General features: G+C 42.5%; 2 protein-coding genes across 7 annotated transcripts in view; both read right to left on the minus strand.

Annotated features, from left to right (window-relative positions):
• Nucleotides 1-15,119: 15,119 nt before the first annotated feature.
• Nucleotides 15,120-22,312, minus strand: si:ch211-251b21.1 (uncharacterized protein LOC571720 homolog). The gene is made up of 10 exons (XM_052058285.1): nucleotides 22,151-22,312; nucleotides 21,974-22,049; nucleotides 19,537-19,568; nucleotides 19,155-19,340; nucleotides 18,560-18,783; nucleotides 17,795-17,892; nucleotides 16,353-16,570; nucleotides 16,035-16,254; nucleotides 15,710-15,960; nucleotides 15,120-15,535 (listed from the first exon to the last, which is right to left on the minus strand). Exons 2-10 carry the CDS (start codon nucleotides 22,035-22,037, stop codon nucleotides 15,437-15,439), a joined length of 1,392 nt encoding a protein of 463 aa, XP_051914245.1. The 5' UTR covers nucleotides 22,038-22,049; nucleotides 22,151-22,312; the 3' UTR covers nucleotides 15,120-15,436.
• Nucleotides 22,313-24,901: 2,589 nt separating this feature from the next.
• The window catches only part of plch2a (phospholipase C, eta 2a), a 128,223-nt gene continuing 125,419 nt past the window's right edge, over nucleotides 24,902-27,705 (minus strand). For all 6 annotated transcript variants that reach the window (XM_052058257.1, XM_052058258.1, XM_052058259.1 and 3 more), the window contains one exon: nucleotides 24,902-27,510. In XM_052058257.1, coding sequence (XP_051914217.1) covers nucleotides 25,910-27,510 — 1,601 coding nt within the window. In that variant the 3' untranslated portion in view covers nucleotides 24,902-25,909. The remainder of the gene's footprint in view (nucleotides 27,511-27,705) is intronic.

A 27,705-nucleotide genomic window follows, 5' to 3' on the forward strand; every position in this document is an offset into this window, starting at 1 on the left:
TGATGGACAGACCCTCCCAACCCCTCCAGGCCACCCTGACAGCACTGGGCAGCTCCTTCAGCCAGAGACTGACACACCCGCGCTGCAAGAAGGAGAGGTACCGCCGCTCGTTCCTGCTGACTACTGTCAGGCTATTGAATAGACGGACCTGAAAACCCGGACTCACCCATTTTTAATATGCTTATACATATATCTATATAATTTTACATTTAATTTTACATTTATTTTTAATGATATACTTTTTATCTTATACTTTCTCCTTATCATAATTTTGCTGCTGTAAATGGGGAGACATTGTGAGACAAATAAAGGTTTTCTTATTTTATACGTTATCAAAATCAAAGTGTAAATCATGAGGCGAATGATTGCAGAACTCATTATCTGTACATCTACACAAAGTACAGTTATTATCCATAACTATGAAATGTCATGTGTTCCAAATTCCACTTTTATGAGGATCTATTGGAATTGACAGGAACGTGAACGTGAATGTTCATAAACAAAGCCGATTAGCAATGACAAATATGAATTGAAGTGGGCCAGGACAACTTACCGTGACAAATGTATTTATCATGTTGATAAATTATAAACAATAGAAATGTGATATTATTAAAACTCAAATAATTATGTCGGACTTAAAAATGTACACATTAATTCCCTCAGGTAATTTTTTTTAATAAAAAAAGAATCGTGTTTTGAACAGTGGTTAAATATCGAGAAACGAATGGAATTGAACCTCTGTAGTAAATTAATGCATGCAAGTGTGACTGATGGACTTGCTTCCATGTGCATCGTAATCTCATTCCAGCGTCCAGATAGCTGGAGGTGGCAACCCGTCCACCCGCAAGCTTCAGGCCGACTGATCAGCTTCCAGACTCCCACACAGCCTGCAGGAGGAGTGAGTCAGCCTCTGAAACACTTGCTTGATTTAGACTCCGCAAATGCTCATGTGACGGGGGAGATGATGGCCCTCCAGAGCTTTCAAAGCTTTTGGCATGAAAGGCCGGACGACAACCTAAAAGCCACTAAGCAAAGGCAATGTGACGGATGTTGGAGAAGGCAATTATGAATGTATAGGAAAAGAGAACAAAGGGCAATAAGCATAATCTAATAATTGATGCGTTCAGATTTTAACAGTTAGATGACCATTCATCTTTCCCGAAAGAAAATAGAGTTCATTAAGTGCATTCATGAGGAATTCAGGGAGCAGGTGATAACCTCTAGGAAGGCAATCAAACATTAATATTCTTCTAGACACCTTCCCCATCACAACCAAGACAAGAGTCAATAATCAAAGTTTGGTTCAGTTCAAGTTGTCTCCCCACTATGCACTGCTTGGCAAGCCACTTCCGACTTGAAGCTCTTGTCATGGGGATGGAAAAATTCTCCAGTGGTGAGGCGTCAGCATAGCGATACTGCCACCAGGATATGCTTATCATTGTGTTTTCTGTTTTGTTAAACTTTATCTTTTGCCATGTTCACTTATTTTGAAGTCAATGCTTTCACAAAAAGGTGTTCTTAAAAAAAAGGTGGAAATGGATGTGGATTATTCACATGTACTGTATTTTGGAAATGCAAGAAAATGATGGAGTTGGAAAGCAGTAGGTGAGGTCATAAGGGCTCAGATATTTTGTTGCATTCAGTCCTAATCTTATGAACCTACTTTCGTTACTTTCACCAAAATACTGTTCAGGATGAATATCTGGCCAAGACTGTTTTCATTTATACAATACAATACAATACAATACATGCTGATTTATATAGCGCTTTCACGTTCTAAACAACATCTCAACTGCTTTGGAAAGAACAGGGCAATAAAATGGTGTCTGTGTTAAACACCAGGACTACCGTTAGTGGTAATTCGTATAAGAACAGGAAATAGTGTCGGTTTTATGGACTGATAAAGAACATGGACCTAAAAAAAAAACACAAAAAAACAAATATGTTCACAGATGGGTCGGCGCTATTGTGCTTTTTCGGGAGGTGATGCAAAATGGCCTCAGTGTAGGCTTGCATGTTTTCCTTTTAACTCTGACACATAAATGGGCTATTTTTGATTGCATTCTGTCTAAATCCCTCTCGCAGACTTGACAAGAGATGCACAGGCAATTCCTGAGTACATCCTGCTCCATCCCGCAGATGTCTTAAGAGCAGAATGGGGCCAATAACAGGATTAAAATTTAGTCAGCCGCCATGTCTGAAAAGCCAAAAGAAAACAGGAACACAAACAGACTGGCATGAGTAGTGTTTCGCAAAAAGATACTGTCACTGCCTTTTTGTCACCGACAGTCATGACAAATGCGTAGGCACGCCCACGTTGACAGCCAATCAAAACAGGTTCCAGTCGCCCCTGACATAAACATTTTATTCGTACTTATCAAAGATTCTGAAGCATTGACTCAGTGTTAGTGTGGGCATGCGGAAATGAACCAATCCGGTGATCTGTGAATGCATAAAGAAGGCAATTATGGTAAAGCGTGAATCCTATTCAAACACTTCTGTCATTTCCATATGCAAATCTGTAGCTGGCAAGGCTTGGCATAATGGATGACGGCGTCTGGGTGATATCTTTTCGGTTATACTCAGCTATCGCCAGCAGGTCGGCAGAGACATGCCACTTCCATGCCAGCTGATCCCATTTGTCCACTCGATGCAAAAAGGATGACATCGTCATTTAGCACTGGTCTGCATCTTGGCACTCTACAGGTTGCAATTACTTTGCTTATTTTCCCCTCAACTTTCAGGTAATATGACCAAGGAAAAAAAAAATCTATGTTCATTGTTCAAAATCAACCATCCAAGGGAACCATCAGCTTGTTTAAATTTGCCGCGTGGTAAATGCCACTTCAGTTAAGTAATACATCAAAGCTCGATGTTGCCGTACTTTGCTTTTGATTGATTTTATTTTTTACTGTTTTTGTTTTTCTTGAAGATGGTACTTTTAGCCAGGCAGCCCGCATACGTTTCATTCACTGATGCATTGTTTTGTTTTCATTTGTTTTTACCGTCATTAAGAGAAGAAAAAACAATTCCTCAAAATGCTTCATTTAATATCCAATGAAGCATTATATTAAATAAATATCAATGCTTAATATCAAATAACTTAATATCAAATAAACAAGCAACTTAACCATTGATCTTCTACCAAGTGTGGTTAAGAGAATGAGAACGATCTCCAGATAGAAGTAGCAAATTAGCCTGATTCATGGCAGTGCACAAAAAAAAAGTGAATGTCAACATTTTTCTTGCTATCCATCAATGCAATGTCGGTGAGCTGTAGTCTATCCCAGCTGAATGAGCGACGGGGTATGCTCACCTATCAATCGCATAGCACCTATCCTTCGCACTCACATTCGCACATATGGACAGTCTTCACTCAACCAATCAAGCCTTTGTATCCGAACAAAAGCCAAGCTAGCATATGGACAACATACAAACCCCACACATTTTTTCTTCTATTATCATCATTGATTTTTTTTTCCCGAATGCTACGCCAAGGCCAGTCGTTTGTGACTTCAGCAAAAGAGCTTGTGTGCTTCCATTTTCAGCTTCCCATATTCTTCCGCTGTCTTCAGTACAAAATTAGTTCTGGACAACCTCCAAGACATTGCTTCTATTCTTTCTCTTCCACGTGTCTTATGCAAAGCTATTTCAATGACTAATCAAGACCATTCATCCGTCCTGACCCCCCCCCTCCACACACACACACACACACACACACACACACACACACACACACACACACCAAAACTGTAGTTCCAACCTCCCTTTTCTATACTAAGTATCAAGTAACACACTCATTAAGAGCCCTTGAGCACAGGGAGGAAAGAAGATTGCTTCAAAGCTTTTTTTTTTGTGTGTGTGGAGAAGCTTCTTCTGGATCTCCCAAGCTGGTTTCTGTTCCTGATGCCCTGAAGGTTAGCAGATTAACATACAACATCAGATGTGGGTATTCACAAGCAGTCAGGAGGCTGTTCAGGTCCCATCTCATGCATATGTTGCACAAGCGCTATTAGCATGCATGACAGATATACCATCTGCCTGTTAAAATGGGCCATGTCATGTCAAATCATGTCGCTACATCCTACATTATGAAGGTATTCCTTCGTTATACACTTGTAAACAACAATCTGACAGCGTAATGCCACTTTAAATTTGAGAACATGGAACAGATGTAACAGCTAGATCCAGAGGTTTTTAGGCTATTGTTATAACCACTAAAATAGAATTTAAATATAACTACATCAACACGAGTAAATGAAACCAGAATTTTAGGATTGAAATCATTTGCATTTAATGACATCTGGAGACATTACCACGTTTTGAGTTTCTCCACTGGAGATGGCCCTCAATGCACAAAACAGGTACCTTCTTAATACAATACAATACAATACATGCTGCTTTATATAGCGCTTTCACAACAGCGGCAGCTGTAACAAAGCGCTTTACAAAACAGTTAACATAAAGTAAAATAATAAACACAACACATAACATAAAACACGGCCAGTCGTGCAGTCCTAACCACTTTTCCGTCACACGCTTTGTTGTTTGAAGCGGTTTGAGATGAAAGAGGAGAGAATCAAAGTGTCCTTTAACCAGTGGATCAGAGACGTCATGCTCAAAATGTGCACACGTCGGCTACAAGCTAAGTTTCAAAGTCAACAAGAAGCTGTAGCATCCATTGACGAAAAAAGAGATTGGTTCACTTCTCCTGTCCCATGGAAATCTATTTCAATTCCAAGCGGCGACTCACGGTTCCAAATACGCATCGGCGCTCTTCGCCAACGCTCCTCTCTCCTCATCCTCAACTTCAGCGGCCATCCATCCAGCCGCACCAACGCCAACTGTCCAACAGCGCTGACATAGCCACTGAACAAATCGTGGTTGTGAAAAATGCTGCCCATTACAGGCGCAAAAAACACAAGCGCCCCAGGTCTGTCCAGCACCGACAGTCAATGGCGCCGACATTCCTCCCAATCAAAATCTGTGCTGATACAGGCGTGCTGCCGAGAAGGCGCAACCACCAAGCACGGATACTGCTCCTTTGACGAATGTCGTGGCCAAAAAGCGCTGAAAACAGTCCATATCAGGTCCACACAATGAAACGACAAACAACATGTGACAAAACAAAAGACAAAAACAGCAAAAAAGAACAAAAAAGCAAGGCTCTTGAAGAGCACTTGCCGAAGGCAGCCTACTCGGGCGCCATCTTGGAAAAAAAAAAAAAAAACTTAAGCTGCTTGTTGTAGATCTTCCGGCAGGCACCTACACTATATTGAATGGAATGCATGCTCTCTTGGCTTGTAATCATTTAATGTACTTGATCATTGAAATATATTGAATTTGTTTGAATTGGATTACACACCACGAATCCTCAATGACCTTGGTTTCATCTGCTTAAAGGACCAGATTTCCAACTCAAGAAATGTAGCAGTCTGAATCTGCGTTACTCCTTTCGAGCATATTAAATTCTTATCTACTGGTAGGTGGGGGGATGGGGTATAAATATATACAGATATGTATATTGGCCCAGAATGGTAGCAGGCGGATGATGATGATGGAAAAAGAGTGAAGATCAATAAGCAGTGTCTGAGGGAGGACGGGCTGTCTCGCTGACTGCAATCATTACCACAAGAGGTTCCACTGCTGAAAGAAGCCAATTATGACCATTTGCAACACTGTCAGTTCTTTATGAGTTCGCGCGATTCAGGTAGCAACACCCGCACTCCTCTGTGTTGTGTTGAGCATTACTGGCAGTACCACTCCCTACCAGTAGGTAGCAAACTACGAAGAATCTGAGAGAGGGACCTGCGAGTCGGCAGAAGAGAAAACAAACAAAGGTACTCGTAAGAGGGAGCACAGAACTCATACTCGGGCATCCCTTCACTGGCTCCCCATACATTTTAGAGTTATTTGTTTTCAAATCTCTGAGCTCATCCGCCCACACACCTGCCCGGCGCCTCAGGTCTGTGGACCAGACATTATTAGAAGTACCAAGAACTAAACTGAGGCTCAGAGGGGATGGAGCCTTTTCTGTTGCTGGTCCCTCTCTCTGGAATGACCTCCCACTGAACATTCGGCAACCCTCCTCGCTGCCCATCTTCAAATCCCTCCTCAAAACTCACTTGTATTCTTTGGCATTCGACTCAGATTTGTTCTTGGTTTTACTGTTTGGTGCTTTCTACCATCTTTATTACCGATTTGTCTTACTGTTTATTGTGCATGTTATATTGCTCCATGTACAGCAGTTTGTATGCAGCGATGGCTGTTTGAAAGTGCTCTATAAATACAGTTGACTTGACTTGAGGTGAAAAGGGAGATTTGTCTTTTCTTTTTTTTAGCTGACCTCAACTGCTTTTGGCCTATGATGTAGAGTCGAGGTGCACTGACTCGACAATCGATTGTGGATTTAGCGCTAACACTAGTCAAATATTTTTACAAAATAATGTGATATAGTAAAATCTAGCCATCGATATATTTAGCAATATTTATAAAATAATGGCAATTCAGCAACAGCTTCCAAAAATGCAAGAATCTCAAGAAACTGATGTGCTTTGTAAGAAAAAAAAAGTAAAGACTTTTGAAATCAATCTCAAAAATATATTTAGGTACACACAAACCATTTCTTGATTATGAATAATTTATATAGCTTTATTAATGAAAATTTGTCAGAATCCTCAGAATATCTGCTTCTCAACAGTAAATCCGTTTTTTGTCTTTCTGCATCAAAACAGATTTATCACCTTTGTGTTGAATCAAGTTAACTTTTTACTTTTACTTTACAATACAATTAGTTTTTTATGCCCATTTTCTGACATGCTGGAGTACAAACGAGTAACTGAATAATAAATAATTCCTGCATTTTCTACACAGTCATTTTAAAATAATATAAATAAAGGGATGGGAATCGAGACTTTTTTTAAAAAATCCCATTCATTGGTTAATTGACAAAATAATTCACAGATTAGGCAATAACTTAAATAATAATAAATAATAAGTTGCAGCCCCTATGTACAAACTCCACAATTTAACAGATGAGACCTCACTTTGAGGCGCCACTAACAACTGAACTACTGCGTTCCTTTGTTCTTTTGTAGCTTTCTTTCTGATTTATGGAGGTCTTAATTTGTCACCGATGTGTAAATTGTGCAGGTCATACATGCATGAATCATGTCAGCCCTACAAACGAAAAGCCAGTATTGCCTTCTCTCGACCTTCCAATTCCATCAGTTCCAGTAGCTCCACATGCCTCCAAGCAGATGTCACATCAATGTCCTTCACAAAGCCCTGTGCCGTCCTCCTGCTTCTTCACCTCCTTCCCTGCTGTTCTCCAGAGACCTCACCTGTCAGCATTAGAAGTTGGAGATGTCTCACTGGATGTGAGTGTCAATGCATGGCAGGTCAGCCAAATGCACCCAAGCATTCTGATATCCGTCTGCAACCATTCCCACCTGCTCCTCTCCTCTCCCCTGCCACTGCTACTATTCGCACATTCAGCCCTCTCCTGAGAATTATCAATAATGCAACACGGATCTCCATGAGCAGCGTGTGCATGCGCACGCGCCCACACACGCACGCAAGCACACGCAGTCATAAATGCGGCGAGTTGAAAATGCTTAACGCAGAAGGCTCAGTCGGCTCTGTGTCCCCTGTGTGATTTATAGATCGGCACTGTAAGGGGCTCCTCCTGTGAAAGCCATTATCATGCAGGCTGGCACATCTGCAGACTTCAATGAAGGAGGCAGGGGGTCGAGGGGGGTCCCAAGGTCACCGCCATGGGGTGCTTTTGGTGTCAGCGCGATCCCTCTCATACTGTCGCCGTCTTTTCAAAAGGGGCAACAACAAATGGCACCTCCTCATTTCTCCACACTGACTGTCTGTTGTTGGTAGGTTTGATGAAGTTAAAAGAGCAAAAGGCCTCCCAAGACATGTGTATTAACACGGGAGAGGCCAAAGGAGTAACCCAAACCTAGAGCAAGACAAAAAAATGCGCTTACTCAAATGAGGATTTATGTTTTCCATTCTGGTTTTTTTTTCTTAGAAAAAGTGAAGACCACAGTTGCATAATTCAGTCGTCTGTTTGCTTTGACATTCTCCAAGGATGGAGTTCTTCACGAGGGTTTTTCACAAACTGTATGAAGGTTTTACGTCTCTTCATGTACATTAACAACTCTATGGATAAAGTTGCCATCTCACAAATGGTTATTCCTACCATGTCTAATTCAAATACTTTTTTAGGATATCTTTTACGCTTTATCTTGAAATATTGTGTGTGTACGTAAAGCAGCCTTTCACTGTGCTTTCGATCCACATACAAGTGTTTGCTGTGGAACATGCTTATGGGATGCCGTGATGTTTGGGAGCAAGATACATGTAACTCTGAACACAGATTCATGTCTGTCCACATAAAACGGCTTATGAAACAAGTGTCTTTGGCAAATTACACGTCAATGCATATTTCAAGGCCGTCAAGTTCCCTTTAGCAGAGAAAAAAATTGTAGATGACAAAAAGTCACTTCCTTCTGGGAGACCTCTCCTGCCGCTCAAAATGTTCTCAAGACCAACAAGAATCGTACGTGTTACAACACTAACTCAGAGCATTGTGAACAGCTGTGTTGTCATGTTAAAGCAGCCACTAGCTGTCCTACCACAAATTTTGCCTCTGCTCATGCATGAACAAAGCACATTTTACAGGATTTTTTTTGGGGGGGGGGTGGAAACTTGCTAGTTGACAGTCTGACCAACATGGGCCAAACTTGTAGTGGTCTGTTTGAAATCGATTTTTTGCAACACCCGTCTCAGGACTTTTCTGATCTATTTCATAAATGGAGTGCAGAGGAGAGAAGAGGAGAAGCCTGAAAACAGAGCAGTAGGCCAGCGGCGAGAGAAGGAATGAGTGAGAAAGGAGGGAGAGTGTCAAAGTCAGAGAGATCAATGTGCAGACTTTGCCTGGCGCATCCAAGGGAGCAGCAGACTCAAAGTACTTCAAGCCTTCAGTTCAAAGTGGTGACATGCCTGTTGAAATGTCTAATTCTGAGCTCATTGACAGGCGCAGGGCAGCAGGAGAAGCAGTGAACAGAGGAATCAGGAATAAGGCTGGGACATTCCCGCATACTATTTTATTGAATGACTATTTAAAACATCCACCTGCTAGTTCTTAAATGTGTTCAGAAATGTCCACCATTCATTCGTTCGTTCAGCAGAGAAACATTTCTTGTGTTATGGCCACCTCCCATTCAAGCTAATGTAGGTAGAGATGATCCGTAAAGAATGGGAGAAAGCGTCTTGCAATAGTGTGTCAAGTGTGTTGCGTCTTACTCAAGAAGCGCTGAGGCTGCTGTGTGTTATGTATATTGTAACTAAACCATAAGGTTCAAAACAATAATTACGTTAGGGACTTTACATTCTACGATGTTGCAAAATTGCTATCACATCATGACAACAGTATTGAGTGTCTTTGCTACCCTTGTCGATAGTCAGTTTTATATTAGGATTATGGAAGAAAAAGAAAACCTTTCGAATACTTTGGAGAAGAGACATGAATGTGTCAAGGTCATAGCTTTTAATTTTTGGTACATAACGGGTGCCACGCTCACAAGCCTGTCAGAGTTTTGAAAGGGGTCCAAATTTATGTTATCGCTTCTCATTGATGTATAGGTTTGTGACACAAGGTCCATCAAATGTATCTTCACATTTTGCTTGCTTTGGTGCCAAGTGAGGCAGTGATCCACCAGATCAACGAGATGAGATAACGCTTGTTGTGTCGAGAGCAGTTGGCACCGTTTTTGGAACGCACTCTTCATACACCCACAGGCCTTCGGTGGAATAGTATCGCCAAACACTGTCGGGTGTTTTGGTCTCTGCTCCACTGCTGGTGCCGTAGTTATGACTCAACAGGAAGGAAAGAAATGCAAAGTATGAAATGAACGCTAAAACCATTGCCGAAAGCATCCTCCACCTGAAGGACGGCTTTTTGATCCAGTGGTGATCCTTTCATACCGTTTGCCATTAAGATCTGAAATCATTCAAATCAATGTCATAGGCATTAATAAGGAGGCTTATAATTGTGGGAGCAGGTATAGTTTGTTGGCTGATGGGGGATGGGATGGCGCCGGTATAAGGCACCGAGGGGGCGGCAGGAAATCTGTGGGATTTACAGCTTAATCTTCTTAGGCACTTCCCTGTCAGCTGAGCTGCAGACTGTGGCAGAGGGAGGGTGCGCTATCTTAGCACAGCTGTCAGGAGCCGCCTGCCACCAAATCAATACTTGTCTTTTTCCACTCTACCTCTCACGTACATACTCTTTCTCATGGATGCAGCGTATAGTGTTCCATCTCTTCCTTCTCAGCCTCATCCTGCCAGCCTCTCCTGCCGGGACTAAATCAATGCATCCTAAAGCTGATTAGCAGGTTCACATGCGGGTCGTTTCACACAGCCAGAGGACACTTACTCGAACGAACATGCTGGCAACTATTCACCCGACTGTTGGAGACGCATGAATACCGTGTATACAGAATAGTACTTGCATTACCATAAATAATGACATGGCTTCTCAGTGGAATGACATTTTATTTGAATGAGCCGAAGCACCTTTTTTTCTGTAGAAAGCACGAGAGTCATCACTGTTGACACTTGAGTGTAATGCACAATTTGCCTGTGTCAGATTTTGTTCGTGTTCAGCATGATCATTTCGAGGCTTGACCTCTACTTCTGATTGTCTTTGTTAGTGGTGGATCACAGTTGTCTGCGATTTACTGGCGACCAGTGTACCCTGCCTTTTCTCCAAAATTAGCTGGGATAGGCTGCAGCACGCCTGCAACTAGTGGGGATAGAAGATGGATGACTGGATACTACACTGGCATTTTTGTAAACCACACTATTGGGGGAAAAGTGGCAGCAAGGTTATTGTAGTATACAAAACTAGCAAAATAAGTGAAATAAAAATCGGGGGAACCCCCCCACCCGAGATTTTTGTTAAGAAAATACAATCAAAATGCTTTTTTTAAAAAAAAGAAAAGTAGCTTAAAGTAAATTTTACATTTATGAAATTAAAGCAAAAGTGTCAGTCATGTTCATCTTTGTCAATTAATAAATGTGAGCAGTGGCGGGCCGTGAATTTCAACCTTAGGCCTTCGGTGACGTCACATACATTAACACAATATAGGCTCGTCAGGCAGTTCTTAATTTCAGGAGCATTTAAAACCATCAAGTAGGCATTCACAATTAAGAGCAGGAAAGTAAATTTACAGATAGTCAAAAATAAAAAGTTTGAAAAAATACTAAAATGCCACCCAAATTACGCTGTGTGATCATAAACAAGTCTGTCCAATAAATTGCGCAATGTCGCAGTTTCATAGAAGACACCAACCACACAATAACAAAACAAACTATTCTTTGAAAATAAAATTAACAGATCATTTGCGTTTTGAGAATAAGCTATACAACAGCAAATAACTGAAAATGTTGAGCAGCTGAGATTAAACGAATTTCAGTGCACGAAGTTGACTACAATGCGCCATTATAAATTGCAGGTGAGCTGATTTATTTGATAAATTTTTGTATCTTTGTCATTTTATTTCGTGCCCATTAATAACAATGAAATAAAATAAAAAGAAGAAATGTAAAATAAAATTCATTTACTCACCAATGTAGTGCCTGTTCACTGAGCTGCAGAGCTACGCGAGTGTCCCCAAACGTTTTTAAATGCGCCGTAGTTTGCAAGTGCCCAGCCGTGCTCTGATGTTTCCTTGCTGCCTTGGTAAAACAACTTAAATGGGTAAATCCAGTGGAAGGTCCGTCTTGAACATTGCGTGGAAAGTAGTCCTGCAACCACATCAACGTCTTCTCCTTCGGCCATTTTGGGTCAAAATGCAGCAACAGCTCCCTCTAGCAGGCGCTAATCCAATCACCGAACGCGCACGTCCAGTGTCGACGTAAGCCATAGGTGTCAAACGCAGGTCCTGGAGGGCCGCTGTCCTGCATGTTTTCCAAGTCTCCCTGTTGCAACACACCTGATTCAAATGAACTGGTTCAATGTCAGGCTTCTGCAGAGCTTGCTGATGATCTGTTCATTTGAATCAGGTGTGTTGCAACAGGGAGACTTGGAAAACATGCAGGGCAGCGGCCCTCCAGGACCTCAGTTTGACACCTATGACGTAAGCCTTTCTCGCTGGCCCTGTTTAGCAGACTCGTGATCTGATTGGCAAGCTGACTGTGCCAGTTCATTTACAGCGCACAGGGGCCTGCTCTGTTTAATCTGAAGGCCCCGAGCAAGTTTAGTTTACCTGGCAACACAAGCTATCTGAGATATGATTGGTTAAAAACTACCATAATAAATAAGTTATTTATCGAGTGGCTTACAATGTTATTTTAAATAACTTAATAAGTGGAAATAATATGACGTAAAGAATACAGAGAATAATTTTGTTGACATATTTATGAAAATAAAATAATAAATGTGTGTTATTCTCAGAAAAGTAAATTGATTAAGTAGCCCAGTGGTTAGCACGTCGGCTTCACAGTGCAGAGGTACCGGGTTCGATTCCAGCTCCGGCCTCCCTGTGTGGAGTTTGCATGTTCTCCCCGGGCCTGCGTGGTTTTTCTCTGGGTGCTCCGATTTCCTCCCACATTCCAAAAACATGAGTGGCAGGCTGATTGAACACTCTAAATTGTCCCTAGGTGTGAGTGTGAGTGCGGATGGTAGTTCGTTTCTGTGTGCCCTGCGATTGGCTGGCAACCGATTCAGGGTGTCCCCCGCCTACTGCCCGAAGACAGCTGGGATAGGCTCCAGCACCCCCCGCGACCCCAGTGAGGATCAAGCGGCTCGGAAGATGAATGAATGAATGAATGAATAATAAAAATAATGTTTAGGTCAGCAGAGAAGGCCTTGGTGGCCCTGACGGAGCGCCACTGCATGTGAGCTTTCAGGGTTCATTTTAAATGTATTTCTTTCGGTATTGCTGTACATCTATGTAGAAAAAGGAAATGTCAAACAGAAGTTGGAGAATGGTAGTTTGCTTTCATACACACGACTAAAGCTAATAAAAACTCAAATTAAGCATTTTCAACAAAATAAAACAAACAAAAATGCTCTAAAAAAGAAAGAAGAAAACAAAAATCCAAATGAAATTAAAACTAACTACAAGAGAAAAATCCCCAAACTATTACCACCTTGCGTGTCCGCATGGTGAAGTGATGGTTAGCATCTTAGCCTCACAGTCGAGTCAAGATGTCCCGGCTTTGAATCTCGGTTCAAACCCCTCGATGTAGAGTTAGCTGGTTCCAGACACAAACATCTAAGTTTCACTGTAGAATAAATTGTGCATCGGTGTCAGCCGTGTGACCCAAATGGGGAAAAAAACCACTACAGCAGTGGTTGGATGATGGTAACGGCCATGACGGCACATCATCGAAAATTTCCAATGTGCAATCAAGGTTTCACCAATAAAGGCAGAGACATGTCGGGAGGCTTTCCAGGAGTGTCTGAAGAGAACGAGGACTGTTACTCGTCAGTAGAAACACAACAGCATACTCAAGTGGAGAAAGAGAGGAATAACATGCAGTCAACAGAAAGGGTACCAGGTACTAGAATGACATCCATCCATTCATTCATTTTCTATAGCCACGGGTGCAAATAACAATGTTGGTGTGGTTCTCAAAGAAGTATTCCGCTAGTTGGATAAACTTACAGCAGTGATGCTCACAATTTTTTTTTTCTCATTGGCGGAACTAAATCGATGGGCGAGCCCTTTTAATGAAAATCTATCAGGTCACCTTTGCAAATCTTCATTTCTACAGTATAAGTTGTATATCATTTTAACATTTTAAATTAACCTTCCTATGGGGGTGAACGAAAGGTGGCGGCCATGTCACAGCGAGGCATTCGTGATGAACACGTGCCAATCGGTTGCTCTGTTTCCTCTGGATGTGTTCATGGTAGAAAATGTTGACCCACGCGTGCTTTGGAAGAAAGACATCACTTATAGCGCAAGTGGTCTCAAAGTGGGGAAGTCAACTCAGTCGTACTGCTTTTATTTAAGCATCACATCCTTATTGTCAAAGTCGGTGAATAGCATTTTTGCAGGAAACTTGGATGTGCGGCTCCCAACCTGGGATACTGAGACTCCTGCACTTTTGACTCTTGTCAAGGGTCATTTGGGGATGCGGATGGGACTTTCTCTTGGGGGTTTCCGACATTCCTTTCTCCTTGCTCCCTCATCTTCTCTTGCTCAGCCTTTGCAACTCTGGGCCCGCTGACACTGTGGTCTTCAACCTGGCCTTCAATCCCATTTGTCTGGCCTGAAGGTTGCTTTTGGCTCATTCAACCACATCGCTTCCTTCCTATGTGGGTGTGAAGTCCCTAAAGGTGTAGTTAATTTTCTCATCCACACTCACATTTCTATAGAAGCTGTTGTTGGTCGCTCTTGCATTCTTTCCCATTGAAACTGTCCTTGAAGAGTGTAGAGTAGACCTTTCTTGCACCTCGCTTCTCAGAAGGACTTTTTATTTACTTCATCTACAGGTTGCATGTTTGGTATGCCACTGTTTTTTTTTAAATGTAGGTGTTTTTTTTAATGTACGGAAATTCCGAACTTGGGTGAAATGAATAATACTAGGTGTTCATTTCATAGCCTATAAAAATAGCCAATTCTGGCTCAAATGATTGGTTTTCCCAGAGGTGTGTATTTTTTAAAAAAAAGGCAAGCTTAATGTTTATTTAAGCTTTAACATTATTTCCCAGGCTGAATAATGAATGAAATTCACTAGCAATGACAAGGCATGTAATCTGTTATAATATATTACAACACAGTCAAACATGAGTGTGCAAAACAACACTAATTGGAAAGCAGGTTTGGACACGGCATGAAAATCAAAAAGGCAGGCATGCAAAAAGCAAAACATGTGCGGGCCTTGTGCATCTCGAACATTGAAGCTTGGTGAAATTGGTTGGAATTCGTTCTGAGAATTCTGATGATTGAATTGTTGCTTTTTCAACATAAAGACCATTTATTTTGTTGTCATGATGTCATGACTCAGATATTCCTATTGCCAACGATGATGAACAACCTGTAAAATCTCTGAAATTGCTCATGACTGTGCACAGCAAAAGAAAACCGAACTTTGAAGAGTGGAAAATTTATTTGAATGAACCAAGCAAGATAGCTACATTGTAAAGGCATCATTATAATTGAGGACATCATACATTATTAGTAATGATTAGCATTTTCCCAATGTTAGTCATCCTTCTTTTTTTTTTGCCTTGATATCATAAAGTTACTTAATGGTGTGTTTTATTGTGAAACTCACGAAATCTGGATAGATTGTAATAATCACCTAACATGTAAGTGTTACTATGGAAACACTAAGAGGCAAGTGCGTTTGTATGTACTGGGGGGGGGGGCAGCCACAGTTTGTCTCCGTCTGTGGTTTGTTTGCATTAGGCTTTGCTTTTGTCAGATGCGTTTTGCTCTGCCACCTCACCTCCTCCGCCAAAGCGTCGATGAAGCTCAGAGGTCAACATCGAGCAACATGATTTCTGTAGCAGGGAGGAAGAATCAAAACGGTGATTGAACATTTTTCTATTTTCTTTACTTCCTAATCTGTTTCATGGTAAGAACAACAACAACAAAAAACAAGACTGCATTTGATATCACAGATTCCAGACTGAAATAAAAGCACCATATTTGGAACAAAATGTTTCCATTCCTACCTTCTGTTCTTTGGCTCGACTGCGGGCCGTGGTGAGGAGCTCCAGCAGGCCAAAAAGGAGGCCCACACCCAGGCCAAGACCGAGAAGGAGAAAGAGACCCCGCAAGTCATAAGGCTGCAGGCTGTCTGAGGTGCGGGCCCCGTCCTCTCCCAAGCAGCTGCTGGCCCACCACTTGTCCCGCAAGTAGGTCAGCTCGCCAGATTCGCTCAACTGAAGAATGGCCTCGGTGAGGTTTTTCACCAATGGGGACCCTGGTGAAGTGGTTTGAGGCCTTTGAATCCGTGAGTTAGTGGCTCCCTAAAGCTGATCAATAGCCGGGACTCACCCTGACGTGCGGCGACGCTATACGCTCTCATGGCGATGACTTCCTGTGAACGGGTCAGTTTGCAGTGGCGAGCCACAGCCAAATCCAAGGACACCGCTTCGCCAATGAAAGCGAAATTTCCTTCCTGCGCACGACGAATGCCTTCCTCCATGCTTGCCACGTAGCTCTTCTTACGCTCCATGTGCTGGTAGATGCGCCGATACACGGCACTCTTTGAATTCTTCAAAAGCAAAGAAGGAGAAACAGCATCCCCGTGAAGTCTTTCAGTACTCTCAAGATCACGTCATCACAACGCTGTTGCTCATGAACACTGAACACCTTAAAGAAAAGCATAGTGGATCCGCTGTCCACTGTGCCAAATTCAATCTCGTCCTGGTTGACGAGGTCTTCAAAGGTCTTCATGGAGATGTGCTTGTTGTTGGAGTGGAGTGCCGAGTTTAAGTTGGCTAAGTAGCAAGCAAGCAGCAGTATCGCAAACACCCACCAGATGGCACTGACTAGTTTTCCAGACACAGCTTTAGGATGGGGACCGGCGCCTAAGTGCACAGACAAACAGACAATTAAAAACAAAAGTACAATGTAACCCCAGGGAGAAAATGCAAACTCCATACAGACTTACATGACGGTGAAATATATTACTGAAAACAGTGCCTGTTTTAAGTAATATATTTCTTGTATAATATATTTCTTATATTATATCTTATATCTTATCTTATATTTCTTGAGAAGTCGTTCTTCTCAACGACAAACTGGACTGGTCCACAAACACGGACACCCTGATTAGGAAAGGACAGAGCCGACTCTTCCTACTCAGGAAACTGAGGTCTTTTGGGGTTCAGGGGTCACTCCTTAAGACGTTCTATAACTCGGTGGTGGCCTCGGCCATCTATTATGGCATTGTCTGCTGGTCAGGCAGCATCTCGGCCCGGGACAGAAAGAGACTGGAGCGACTGGTCAGGAAGGCCAGTTCTGTCCTGGGTTGCTCCCTTGACACTCTGGAGGAGGTGGGCAACAGAAGGATGCTAACTAAGCTAAAAGCTATGATGGCCAGTCCCTCCCACCCCCTCCAGCCCGCCCTGACAGCACTTGGTAGCTCCTTCAGCCAGAGACTGTTACACCCGCGCTGCAAGAAGGAGAGATACCGACGCTCGTTCCTACCGACTGCTGTCAGGCTGATGAATAAAAAATAACAATCATAATAATAATAATAATTAAATGATGTGAAGGTAAATTGTAAATAGTACTGCGATTTATCCATTTGTGTTCATATTGTATTTAATTGAAAGATGTTTGTTGTTGTGTTTTTTTTTCCTATTCTTTCTACATGCATTCTTGCTGCTGGAGGCTGTAAATTTCCCCATTGTGGGACAAATAAAGGATATCTTATCTTATCTTATCTTGTTTGCTCAGTTAGTTCAGGATTCAAGATGGCCACACCCCTGGAAGCGATTCATTCATTTTTATTTCTTTAAAAGAAAAAATTAATCAGAATCTGTTTAGTGTTTATCTTTTGTGTGTCACCGTAAAGGTTCCACTTTTTGTGTATAAACCATAGTGTGTGTAAATTTGGAATTGTACTGTCTCAGCAAGTTGGAATTCGTAACCCTGCAATTGAGTCCAAATGCACGAATACATTAAAGCTGCAGCTGAATATAACTTCTCCATTGCTGAATGCGTGGAATGTCAGGCAGAAAAGAGAGAGAGGAAATTTACAACAGAATGTAGAGTGGTGGGTTACGTTTAACTGGTTGCTGGGATACCTTGAAGAGTGAGCGCTCCTGTGATGTACCAGTAGCTGTGCAGTAAAGTGAATTGGGGCTTGTCCGTGTCGGGCTCGGCCCATTCAGTGGGACTGATCCTGTTGGGGAGTGTGGGGGGGGGGGGGGGGGGGGGCAAGATTCACGTCAGTCTAAGATGTAATTGTACTTAATATGTCTCGCAAAAATATTAAAACAATGAAAATATTAGTGTCAAATAAAAGGCAATAAAGCCCCCTCCTCCCCCCAAAAGAGTATTTGCGCAGTAGGCGAGATACACCTTGAACTGGTTGCCAGCCAATAGCAGGGCACACAGCGACGAACAACCACCCGCGCTCACACTCACACCTAGGGAGAATTTAGTGTGTTCCATTAACCTGCCATGCATGTTTTTGGAATGCGGGAAGGAACCGTAGTACCCGGAGAAAACCCACGCAGGCACGGGGAGAACATGCAAACTCCACACAGGAAGGCTGGAACCAGAATCGAACCCGTGCCCCTCTGCACGGTGAGGCCGACGTTCTTACCAGGCCTCCATTCCAGAATTAGTTAAAAATAAAAATGCTAGAATGAAATATGCAGAGTGAAAGCTCGGAATGCTGCGTGGTTGTTCAATTTGGTTTTTAAGTCAAATTAAACAAAGAAGGGCAATTTAATGTCTTTGACTAAAGATGGTTTTGTAAAGTGAGAGTGGGTGTGAAAACAGCAGTGTGGCCCCAACAGACATCATAACACAGACAATGGCAAAATGCAAAAGGTGAAACATACCTGCCCACAAGGAATATGCAAAGGCCGGTGAGCACGAACGCAATGAGGATGCCCACCCACATCTCCGTGGAGAAGGGTGCCAGAAGGCCGAATGAGCTCTCGTCGCAGGCCACGTCTTTGTGCACAATGAAACCGATGCCTGTTTGCATGAAGGGGGTTGTCATGTCAACATATTGCTCTCTGATGGCAGTGAGGGTCAGCGGTGCCACCGCCAGGTCAGCTTCCTAAAGGACGGTGTTGGAAGACCACCTGTTCACATTCTGAAAATCCCAAGCAGCTCTATTGTTACAGGTACATTCACAATGATGGGGAAAAGAATACCCCTGAAAAGAAAGGGCTGGTGTGAGCCGTGATCTCAAACCCATCAAAAACCTTTTGGATGAGCAAACAGAAATTGGGGTTAAACAGCATTTGGCTAACAGTGACTTTGTCACTGTTCATCCAGAAGCAAAGTGCTTCTGGATGAATGAGCAGACATTCCGCCATATCTTGTGCAAAAGACACTATATTTTGCACTTTGCCAGGTGTCCCAATACTTTTGTCCCTACAGCGTACGTGCATGGGTTGACCATCCAGCGCCGGTGAGGTGACTTACTCCTCTGATGACTTCACCAATCATTCCATTCCAGTTGCCGCTGGAATCCATGACTCCGTAGCGGTTGTCCTTCACCAGTTGCACTTTGTATCTGAAGTTGAGCATTTGGCTGAGCTCAGAGATCAGGTCAATGCAGTAGCCCTCCAGCTCTCCTCCTGAGCCTTTGGTCATTGTGTACGGGTCTTGCTGAGAAACACAAGTAGAGTATTTTATTTGAATGGGGATTAGAGATGAGATGATGAGCAAAAACTTAGCAAAAGGGCATTCAAAATAGATTGTTTTCATTTAAATAGTTTTTTAACAACAAAGACTAGACTCTTTGAATGTGAAAAGTTTCGAACAATGAGTTAGGACTTCACTTTGAGGGAAGAAAAATGAATACCTTTATAGTGGTGATGGATAACTCCTTGATGCCTGGAATGTGAGTGGGGGGAGAAGGAGAATTTCTCTTAAGAAGAAAACAAAGTCACAAAGCAAGCTCAAATTGACTTTGTTTTGATGTTTTCAAACTACGGTTTGGAGCAGCTTCAAAAGGCCCGATGGATTCTATTGCTGCATTGTGTCTCATTGGTTTTTCTCTAACTGCAACGGTAAATAAGATCAGGAGCCACGAAAGGACAAGAGAGGCCTTGTGTACAATGAATCACGGCACTTGGCTATGTGAGAATCAAAGTCGGGGGGACGCTCTGTAAAGAAATAAAAGATCCTTTTCCAACCCCTCATTTCAACATGTAAACAAGAGCAGTACAAGGAGTCCCGTCCCCCAAACCCCCACGGCATCACCCTGAACTGTGGCCAGTGGTGTTCCCAGCACGTCTGTGGGACCTTACATCAGAGGAGGGCAGCGGGGATCAGGAGGTGCCAGAGGCGCATGTTCATCATAATTTCATGCAACGACAAAAGTCGTCGCCGATGAGTCAAACGAGGCTCAAGACACCCGGTCAGCCTCCTCCAGAGAGGATGGCAAGAGCTACGAGCAGCGGAGATGCCTTGTCAGTTCGTCGTCTGCCTGCCTGCCTGCAGAGTGTTGGTTACGGTAATTGATTTATCACAGTGCTTTCAAAAACGCAGCACGACGCCAGCCCCTCCACTGGTGAGAAACGCGAGGCCGCGCAATTGGATTGTGCTGTGACAGGACCCCGACAGTCTGGCAGGGTCAGAGTTGCATTGAAGAAAACCGGCTGGGATGGAGACATTTTTTTTCAAAAGGTCAGCCAGAGCCCAACGTCTGCAATCGTGAGCTTAGCTCGAGACGTGCAGTTTGTAATCGAGCGTACATATGTACTCATAAAAAGTTGTATTTGGATATTTGGCTTTGGAGTGGAAATTTCAGGACAAACCCACAATGCACGACTACATTTACAGTTTAGCTTAAAAGCAAAAAAAAAAAAAAAAAAGTTGGGTGAATTGAACATTCCAAGTTGGCAAATTGCGTTAATAGTTTAAGTTAGGCAATTCAACTGAATATTGTAAGTTTTGCTGTTGTGAATATTGGCTTTCCAGCATTTCAGAAAAAAAATTTTTTTGGGGGGACGGGAGGTTGTTTATTTTAGCAGTGTAATCTTTTTAATTCAGATGTACAACAGGTCGCACAAGAAGAAGCTGGATGGCAAAATTCACAGTTTGATCAACGATGAGTGGACAAATACATTTACTGGTTCAATTCCAATTGTTGTTTTAACAATTCTATAACATTTTGAAATGATGAGAGGAAGGAAACCTCAAACAATGGATCAACGCGCCGCAAGCTGAAGGTTCTCAGAAGGGAGCAAGCGGCCACTGAGCTTCAAATGTCACAAAGTGTCATCAGCAGGTTGCAAGAAAGAGAAACGGACACTCTTGCCAAAAGTGTAGCGGAAAAGCAGTGAAGCGGATGTCCTTGGAAATGCATTCCTGTGTTCATGGAGCAAAATGTTGTGATTCTGACATTCATTTCCTTGTTAGAGAAGTTTCTCAAAATGAAAGTTTAAACACTTGGAAAAGTGCATTTAAAAGTTCAAAGGAGCTCAAATTGAGTCCACCTATAATTATTGACTCCAAAATCCTGATTCACTTAAGACTTCCCCCCCAAAATTACAAAGGGTTAGTTTGACCTGAAGCCTAAAAGGAGGGTTAAACGCTGAGCATTTGACTCATTCAGTACCAGTCAATTCTGGACCAAGTCTGAAAAGACGTTTAAAAACGTCTTCGGGAGTGAATGAGTTAATGTCACATAGAATTTTTTAGTAATTTACTTTATGTTAACTCTTTTGTTAAGCGCTTTGTTACAGCTGCAGCTGTTGTGAAAGCGCTATATAAATCAGCATATATTGTATTGTATAATTAGCGTGCATTTTGGGCTCATGCTAAAATTTCTCTCGAAAGCCCCAAATCCCTGACTTTTTGAAAGCAATGTGTTGAGTATTTTTGTGCCTTTTGGTACACCTGAACTGAATCCAAAACCCTGTCTTATCCAAGGCAACAATGTAGTTTTGACAGACACAAAGAGATTTTTTATTTTATTTTTTTACTGTTGGTTGAAAGCGGTGTAAAACTGCTCTGCATTATGTAAACAGCTATTGTCCTACCAACAGCCACACCTCTTGTGTTATTTTCTTACAAAGGGGTGCCTAATGAATAGACTGGTCAATGCATAGACCACGTATAGTATTTTCCCCAAACAAGTGAAAAAAAAAAGATTCTTGGAGCTAAGTTTTCAAAAAAAGATTTTGTACAATTAAACGTGCCACTACGACAACCAAAGATACAATTGCACATATACACATACATATATATTTTTTGCTGTCGACACCTTATTTTCAGCGTAGTCTTCATCTTACCTGCAGCGAATGCCCATCTACTCAGAGCTGCCACGCTGAAGATAACAGCGATGCAGTCTTTCATCTTGCCAAAAGCCTGAAAATTACATTTGCATACATCTCAAGTTGAAGGATAACATGGCTGTCTGAAAGATTTGTTTTTTCCTTTTTGGGCTGTGTAATTAATTTTGTACTCACCTAGGAAGTGTGGATTTCACAATGACGAAAAAAAAGACACCAACAAAAAGTGTAAGAAATGGTCAGCAAATGCCGCAAGGGGTAAGTGGTTGTGCACAGCAGACGGTAGTGGGCGAGTTTAAATGTGAGGGACAGAGGGAGGGCCTGAATGGGGGAAATCTCGAACTTTTTTGTTGAGACAGAGGCTGGAAAAAAAGTCTCAAGATAAATGCCGCTGTCTGGTATTTGGGATTTGGTGGAAGTGGTCACAGTTTTTGTGAGACCCCTAGTTTAAACTAACAAACTCATTTTCTGTCCTTATGAATACTTGGGCCCTGATCTAGTGTTAAATGTTTTTAAAAGTGTCAACTGATGAAAGGATTGACAATGGAAATAATAAAGGAATACTTTTTCAAAAAAATGTCATACCAATGCTGCTAACCACTGATCCATCTCCGAGCTTAACTGTGATGTATTTGTTTGTTTCTAAAATGTATAATTAAGGAAATTGCTTTGTTTTATTTGAAAAATGTTTTGAAGGATTTATGTCCCACCAAATGTGAATAATAATAAGAGATGTATATTTCAGACTGACGTTGAAAACTCAAGTCCAGCTACAGCTCACCACATCATTTTATATGGCCCGCTAAGAAAATAAAGCACTTCATATTCATTCATTCAGTCATTCTTTCATTTTCCCATCCGCTTATCCTCACTAGGTTCGTGGGGGTTGGGGGGTGCCGGAGCCTATCCCAGCCGTCTTCGGGCAGTAGGCGGGGGACACCCTGAACCAGTTGCCAGCCAATCGCAGGGCACACAGAGACAAACAACCATCCACACTCACACTCACGTTTCGGGACAATTTTGAGTGTTCAATCAACCAGCAATGCATGTTTTTGGAAAGCGGGAGGAAAACGAAGTACCCGGAGAAACCCCACGCAGGCTCGAGGAGAACATGCGCACAGGGAGGCCGGAGCTGGAATTGAACCTGGTTCCTCTGATGCCACGATGAGAGCCTGCACTTCATATTTTCTGACAAAATTGATTGGTGCTTTTTTTTTTTTAAAACAAATCCCTTCTTAACATAAATTGAAAAATAGTTGTATACTGAAATGTTTAGTGGCCTCCATTGTCCTGAAACAAAATTGGCAGTGAGAGACAAAACGAGTAATGATGTTGAAGTGATTTTTTAAAATCCTGTTGTGTTTTGTTTCAGTTCGTGATTTTTTTTTCTCCATGTCCCCATGAAAGCGATCTTGTTTTTGCTGTGGGTTTTGGCATCGTTCAACAAGTTGATGGAACTTTAAAAATAAGTGGTGACTTCATCATGAAGGAGGGGTCGCATTCAGTCTTTGAGACAAAACATTCTGTTAAGCCTGAACTGAAGTGAACAGTGAAGGCGGTTTCAATTGAGCGAAAAAGTCGCGCCAAGCGGTCTAGAAATATACATCCTTAAAAGAGTGCCTGCGATTGTCTGGGAATCCTAATGAAGCCCGTCTTTTGTATTTCTTTGCCGGCTGGAATGGAGTCCGCGGCGCTAAAACGAGCATGTTGCGCTTCACAAAGTCTCTCAGAGCTGAAGAAGAGGGCCCAGCAGAATGTGACAGCGAGCCAGAGGAGGCCGTCAGTTTTTGGAAAGCACAAAGTGACAATAGACGAGGCTTTGAAGAACCAGTGTCGTGAGAAAGCATGAAGTGGCTCCGTGCCTTTCTGAATGTGAAGACTGAAAGGTTCAACTTGGGTGTAAATTGCTTTGACATGCAATGCAGATTGCGATCGCACTCATTACAAAAAGAGAATTGAAAGGGCTTGTCAAAGATCGGCGTTTAAATTGATTCGTAAACATACAACCGCCTCCGTTGATCTACATTTTCAAAAGACTTCCAACTGAGGAGCGCTCTTAACAAACTCACTTTTAGTAATTTAGTAATCATGAGGCAATGGTTGACAGTTTAGTGATTGAGGTTGACATCCACTGTGCAAAAAGAAAAAAACAAACGAAAAGAAAAAAAAAACATCACGCCTCCTGCAGGGGGGTCTGCTGGGTTTTTGCCAAAGGTCACTCCTGGTAAACACACCAAAGCAGAGTTGATAATTAGAGCAGAAAGCACAGTCACCAAATCCAAGGTCAAATCCTTCCACATGTCAGCTTTAGTAAGGCTCAATTACAGCGGAACCTCTCAAGCGGAATGCCCAGAGCAGGTCCACGATTCGACCAAAACTTTCAGTCACTTTGAAGTCACAAAAAAAAAAAAAGCGAGTTTTATTTTCAAGACGCTTCAGCTCTGGACCAGCACATGCGTGTTGAGCACTTTTCGAATGTCACCACATTCTTTAACATGAATGAACTGGAGACTTGGGAAAGTGGTCACTGGATGTTCAGTAAAATATGGTCGCTCAACAATAACTCAAATTACACAAAAGCAACTAAACAATTGAAATTATTCTGTGAAATGACTCCCCTCGCCCTCTGTGCCTGATATCGAAGTACACAACAGCTAATCATTTTTTTTGTTTTGTTTTACAAGGTAAAAATATTAAACGATTCTTTTCAGGACAGTTCATAAAGGTTTGATGATGACAGCCATTAGGCTGTGCAATTTTCTTAAATGTGATCATTTTGAATTTCAAATAATAAAATTGGGCGTCAACAATTATCCTGAGTCAGAATGTGTTCAAACTCAGAGGGGGTTTTGTTGTTGTTGTTGTTTTTTTTTTGGTCATCAATCAGAAGCACTCTGAAGGAGAAAAAAAAATGAATGGCACTTTAAATTATTTTTAGGAATTTATTCATTTAATTACACACTGCTAAATTAAATATCGTCCCTAAAATGTTTGCACACAGAACTGGCATGTCAGTACAAACAATACAGCAGGCCAACAAATAAACGTGCTTTGTTTTAGTAGCATGGACTATGCAGGAGGACAAATTACAATGTGATTCTCTTGGGAACACCAATAAAAGTGTCCTACATAACGTTCGGGACATTAAACAACTTGATTTAAAAAAGAAAAAAAAACATAGTAAAATAAAAGCCCAGCCATGGGATAAATAATACAGTGCATATAACGCATGCAGTCACCTAAAAGGGGCTACTAAAAAGGAGGCGTTCTCTCAGTGCTGTGACATGCTACAAGTCAAAATCATTCGCTGAAAAATGGCAGCTTGGTTGCATTACAAGAAAGCACGACACAAACTATTGCATAAATGAAAACTTGGATCTTGCATTGCAAATGTATGAACAGTGTTCATTTTTCTCAGCAGGTAAGACAGCTCAGTGTTTAGCGGAAAACTGCACATTATGTTTCACATGACAACAATACCATCCCTCTTCTAATATTGCTTGACGGGTGGGCTACAAATAATAATGCGGATAAGAATCTCACCAGGATGTTTCTAAAATTCAGATTATATATGTCTGGGGTTAAAGAGTAGAAGAGATGACCTTGACTTTACATATTGCTACTGGATGTATTACCTCCATACGCAAACATAAAATTAGATCAAAGTCATCATCATAAAGAGCCGTAAAATTGGAATCAAAATCAAAAATGTTCACTCCATCGTTGAGTGCAGACTTACAGGGCTTTCTAATCGTTTGCTCGAGAAGCGAAATGTATTTCCATATGTCAGGACAATGTTTGTGAATCCAGATTTGTCTGAGCTACCTTTATGTGAGCTAAAATTAAAAAATAAAATAAAATAAAAATAAAAAAACAATCCTTTTTAGGAACCTTTTAAAAAAGTAGATCGCTGTGAGTGTGTGACACCTGTTCATTTCAAGGGATCCAGTTTCGAAGCTTGAAAAGGACCTGACTGTTTTCAGGCTCTGGGAAGTGTCTTGAAGAGGGCGAGCCTAAGGACGTGGCCGGACTGAGCATGTTTGGGCTGGCACAGGGACTCCTTGCAATGCAACAGGCCCCTTCAGGATTCCCCCTCTCCTCAATGGGGCAAGCGATACTTCCATTGATGTTGTCAGAATAGCCAAAGCTTGGATTGCCCTGATTCAAGCTTTGGAGCCTTTGCCTTTCCTGCGCCTTCTTGGCTCGATTCGCAATGTAACGCACCCTGCTTTGGCTCCTGGAAGATGACCTCCGAATTGATTGGGGCTCGTCAACGGATTCCTCCTGATAATCACTAGGTCTGTTTTGAGCGGCAAAGTCACTGGCCGTAAGGGGCTCCACATCAGTCAGCTTCCGTAGCTGCTCCGTCAGGTCGCTGTCTTGTCGGGCTTTTGCCGGGCTGCCCTTGCGCTGATGGTCCCGAGTTGATCTGACGACAAAGCTGCGACTGATGCTACGGTACTTGCTGTCGAAGTGACAAGAAATATCATCCGATGTAAGATCACCGAGGCTTTTGGATAGGGAAACGGGCGTTGAAGTTGCAGACGCTGATGAAGTCCTGGCTGATGACTGCTTGAGTCCTTCCATGAAGAGCCGGCTCCAGGTATGCCGTCTTTGAGCGAGTCTGTGCGTCGGGTCAACAGGTGATACCGGACGATGGGGCGGCGTGGAACACCCAATCTGCGGAAGATTAGGGTTTGACTTGCTTCTGTTGATGTGCGGGCTATCAAAGGAGAGGATTCCTGAATGGTGGCAGCTGGCGCAGTGGGAGTCGCAAGGGACCATCGTTTTGGCAAGACTCTTCCTGGGCACGTTGGTAAGAGACGAGTCAATGACCGTGTCGCTGGATGACACGCTGGAGGACGAGGACATGCTGTCTCGATGGCTACCGGGTTCGATCTTGCTCCAAAGGTGGTCGTTCAGAGTCGCATCTGTGCATACTTCGGGGACAACCGAGTCGGCCCTTGCTCGAACATGGCTCTCGCTTTTTGTTCTTCTTATTGGTGTGTATGATGGCAGTGCGCCGTGTGTTCTGCCAGCCTGGGCTGTTTGGGATACGCTTGAAGGAGATTCGGCATACACCGGTGCAGCAGAAATTTCTAATCTGGGCTCAGACTTCACCACTGCTACATCGTTTGTGTCGTGCGTAGGAGCTCGCAGGGTTTCTCTCTGGCTTTTGGTGTGCTCCAAGGATGCTCGAGTACTTGTGACTGGTTGGGAACCTTGGGCGCACTCCATCTGGACATTTCCTTCAGCAGATGTCCCTGGGAGAAACGCTGTCCGAGTAAATGTTTGGGGTTTTTTGTTTTCTAGATTCATTGGAATAGGACTGCTGGGTAAGCCATTTGAATGAACTGTCAAATGGGATTCGGCATTCGTTGGAGCGGGGGACGACCGCAGCAATGATGAGGAATGCTGTGGAGAAAAGCCGTCCTCCGAAATGATGACAGAGCAGATGAAATGTGTCTTCTTAGCATCTCCAGAATTTAGTGCAGGTAATGGAAGTGGAGTCGTTGGGCTCTGCACTGTGGAGCAGTCTGTGGAGGAAAAAACCCCACCCGAAATTATGAATTTGATTATTTGAATATTCTTTGCATTGGATTTAAGTAATTAGTTGCATTACCAGTACGGATACTGCATGGGACAAATAAATAACTCTGTTTGTCAAATGTGCTTCATACACTCCACTATATAAGTATTGGAACACAACTTGAAAAACTATTATTCTTTGT

The sequence above is a fragment of the Hippocampus zosterae genome, chromosome 2, assembly GCF_025434085.1.
Source record: "Hippocampus zosterae strain Florida chromosome 2, ASM2543408v3, whole genome shotgun sequence".
In the NCBI taxonomy this organism is placed as follows: domain Eukaryota; kingdom Metazoa; phylum Chordata; class Actinopteri; order Syngnathiformes; family Syngnathidae; genus Hippocampus; species Hippocampus zosterae.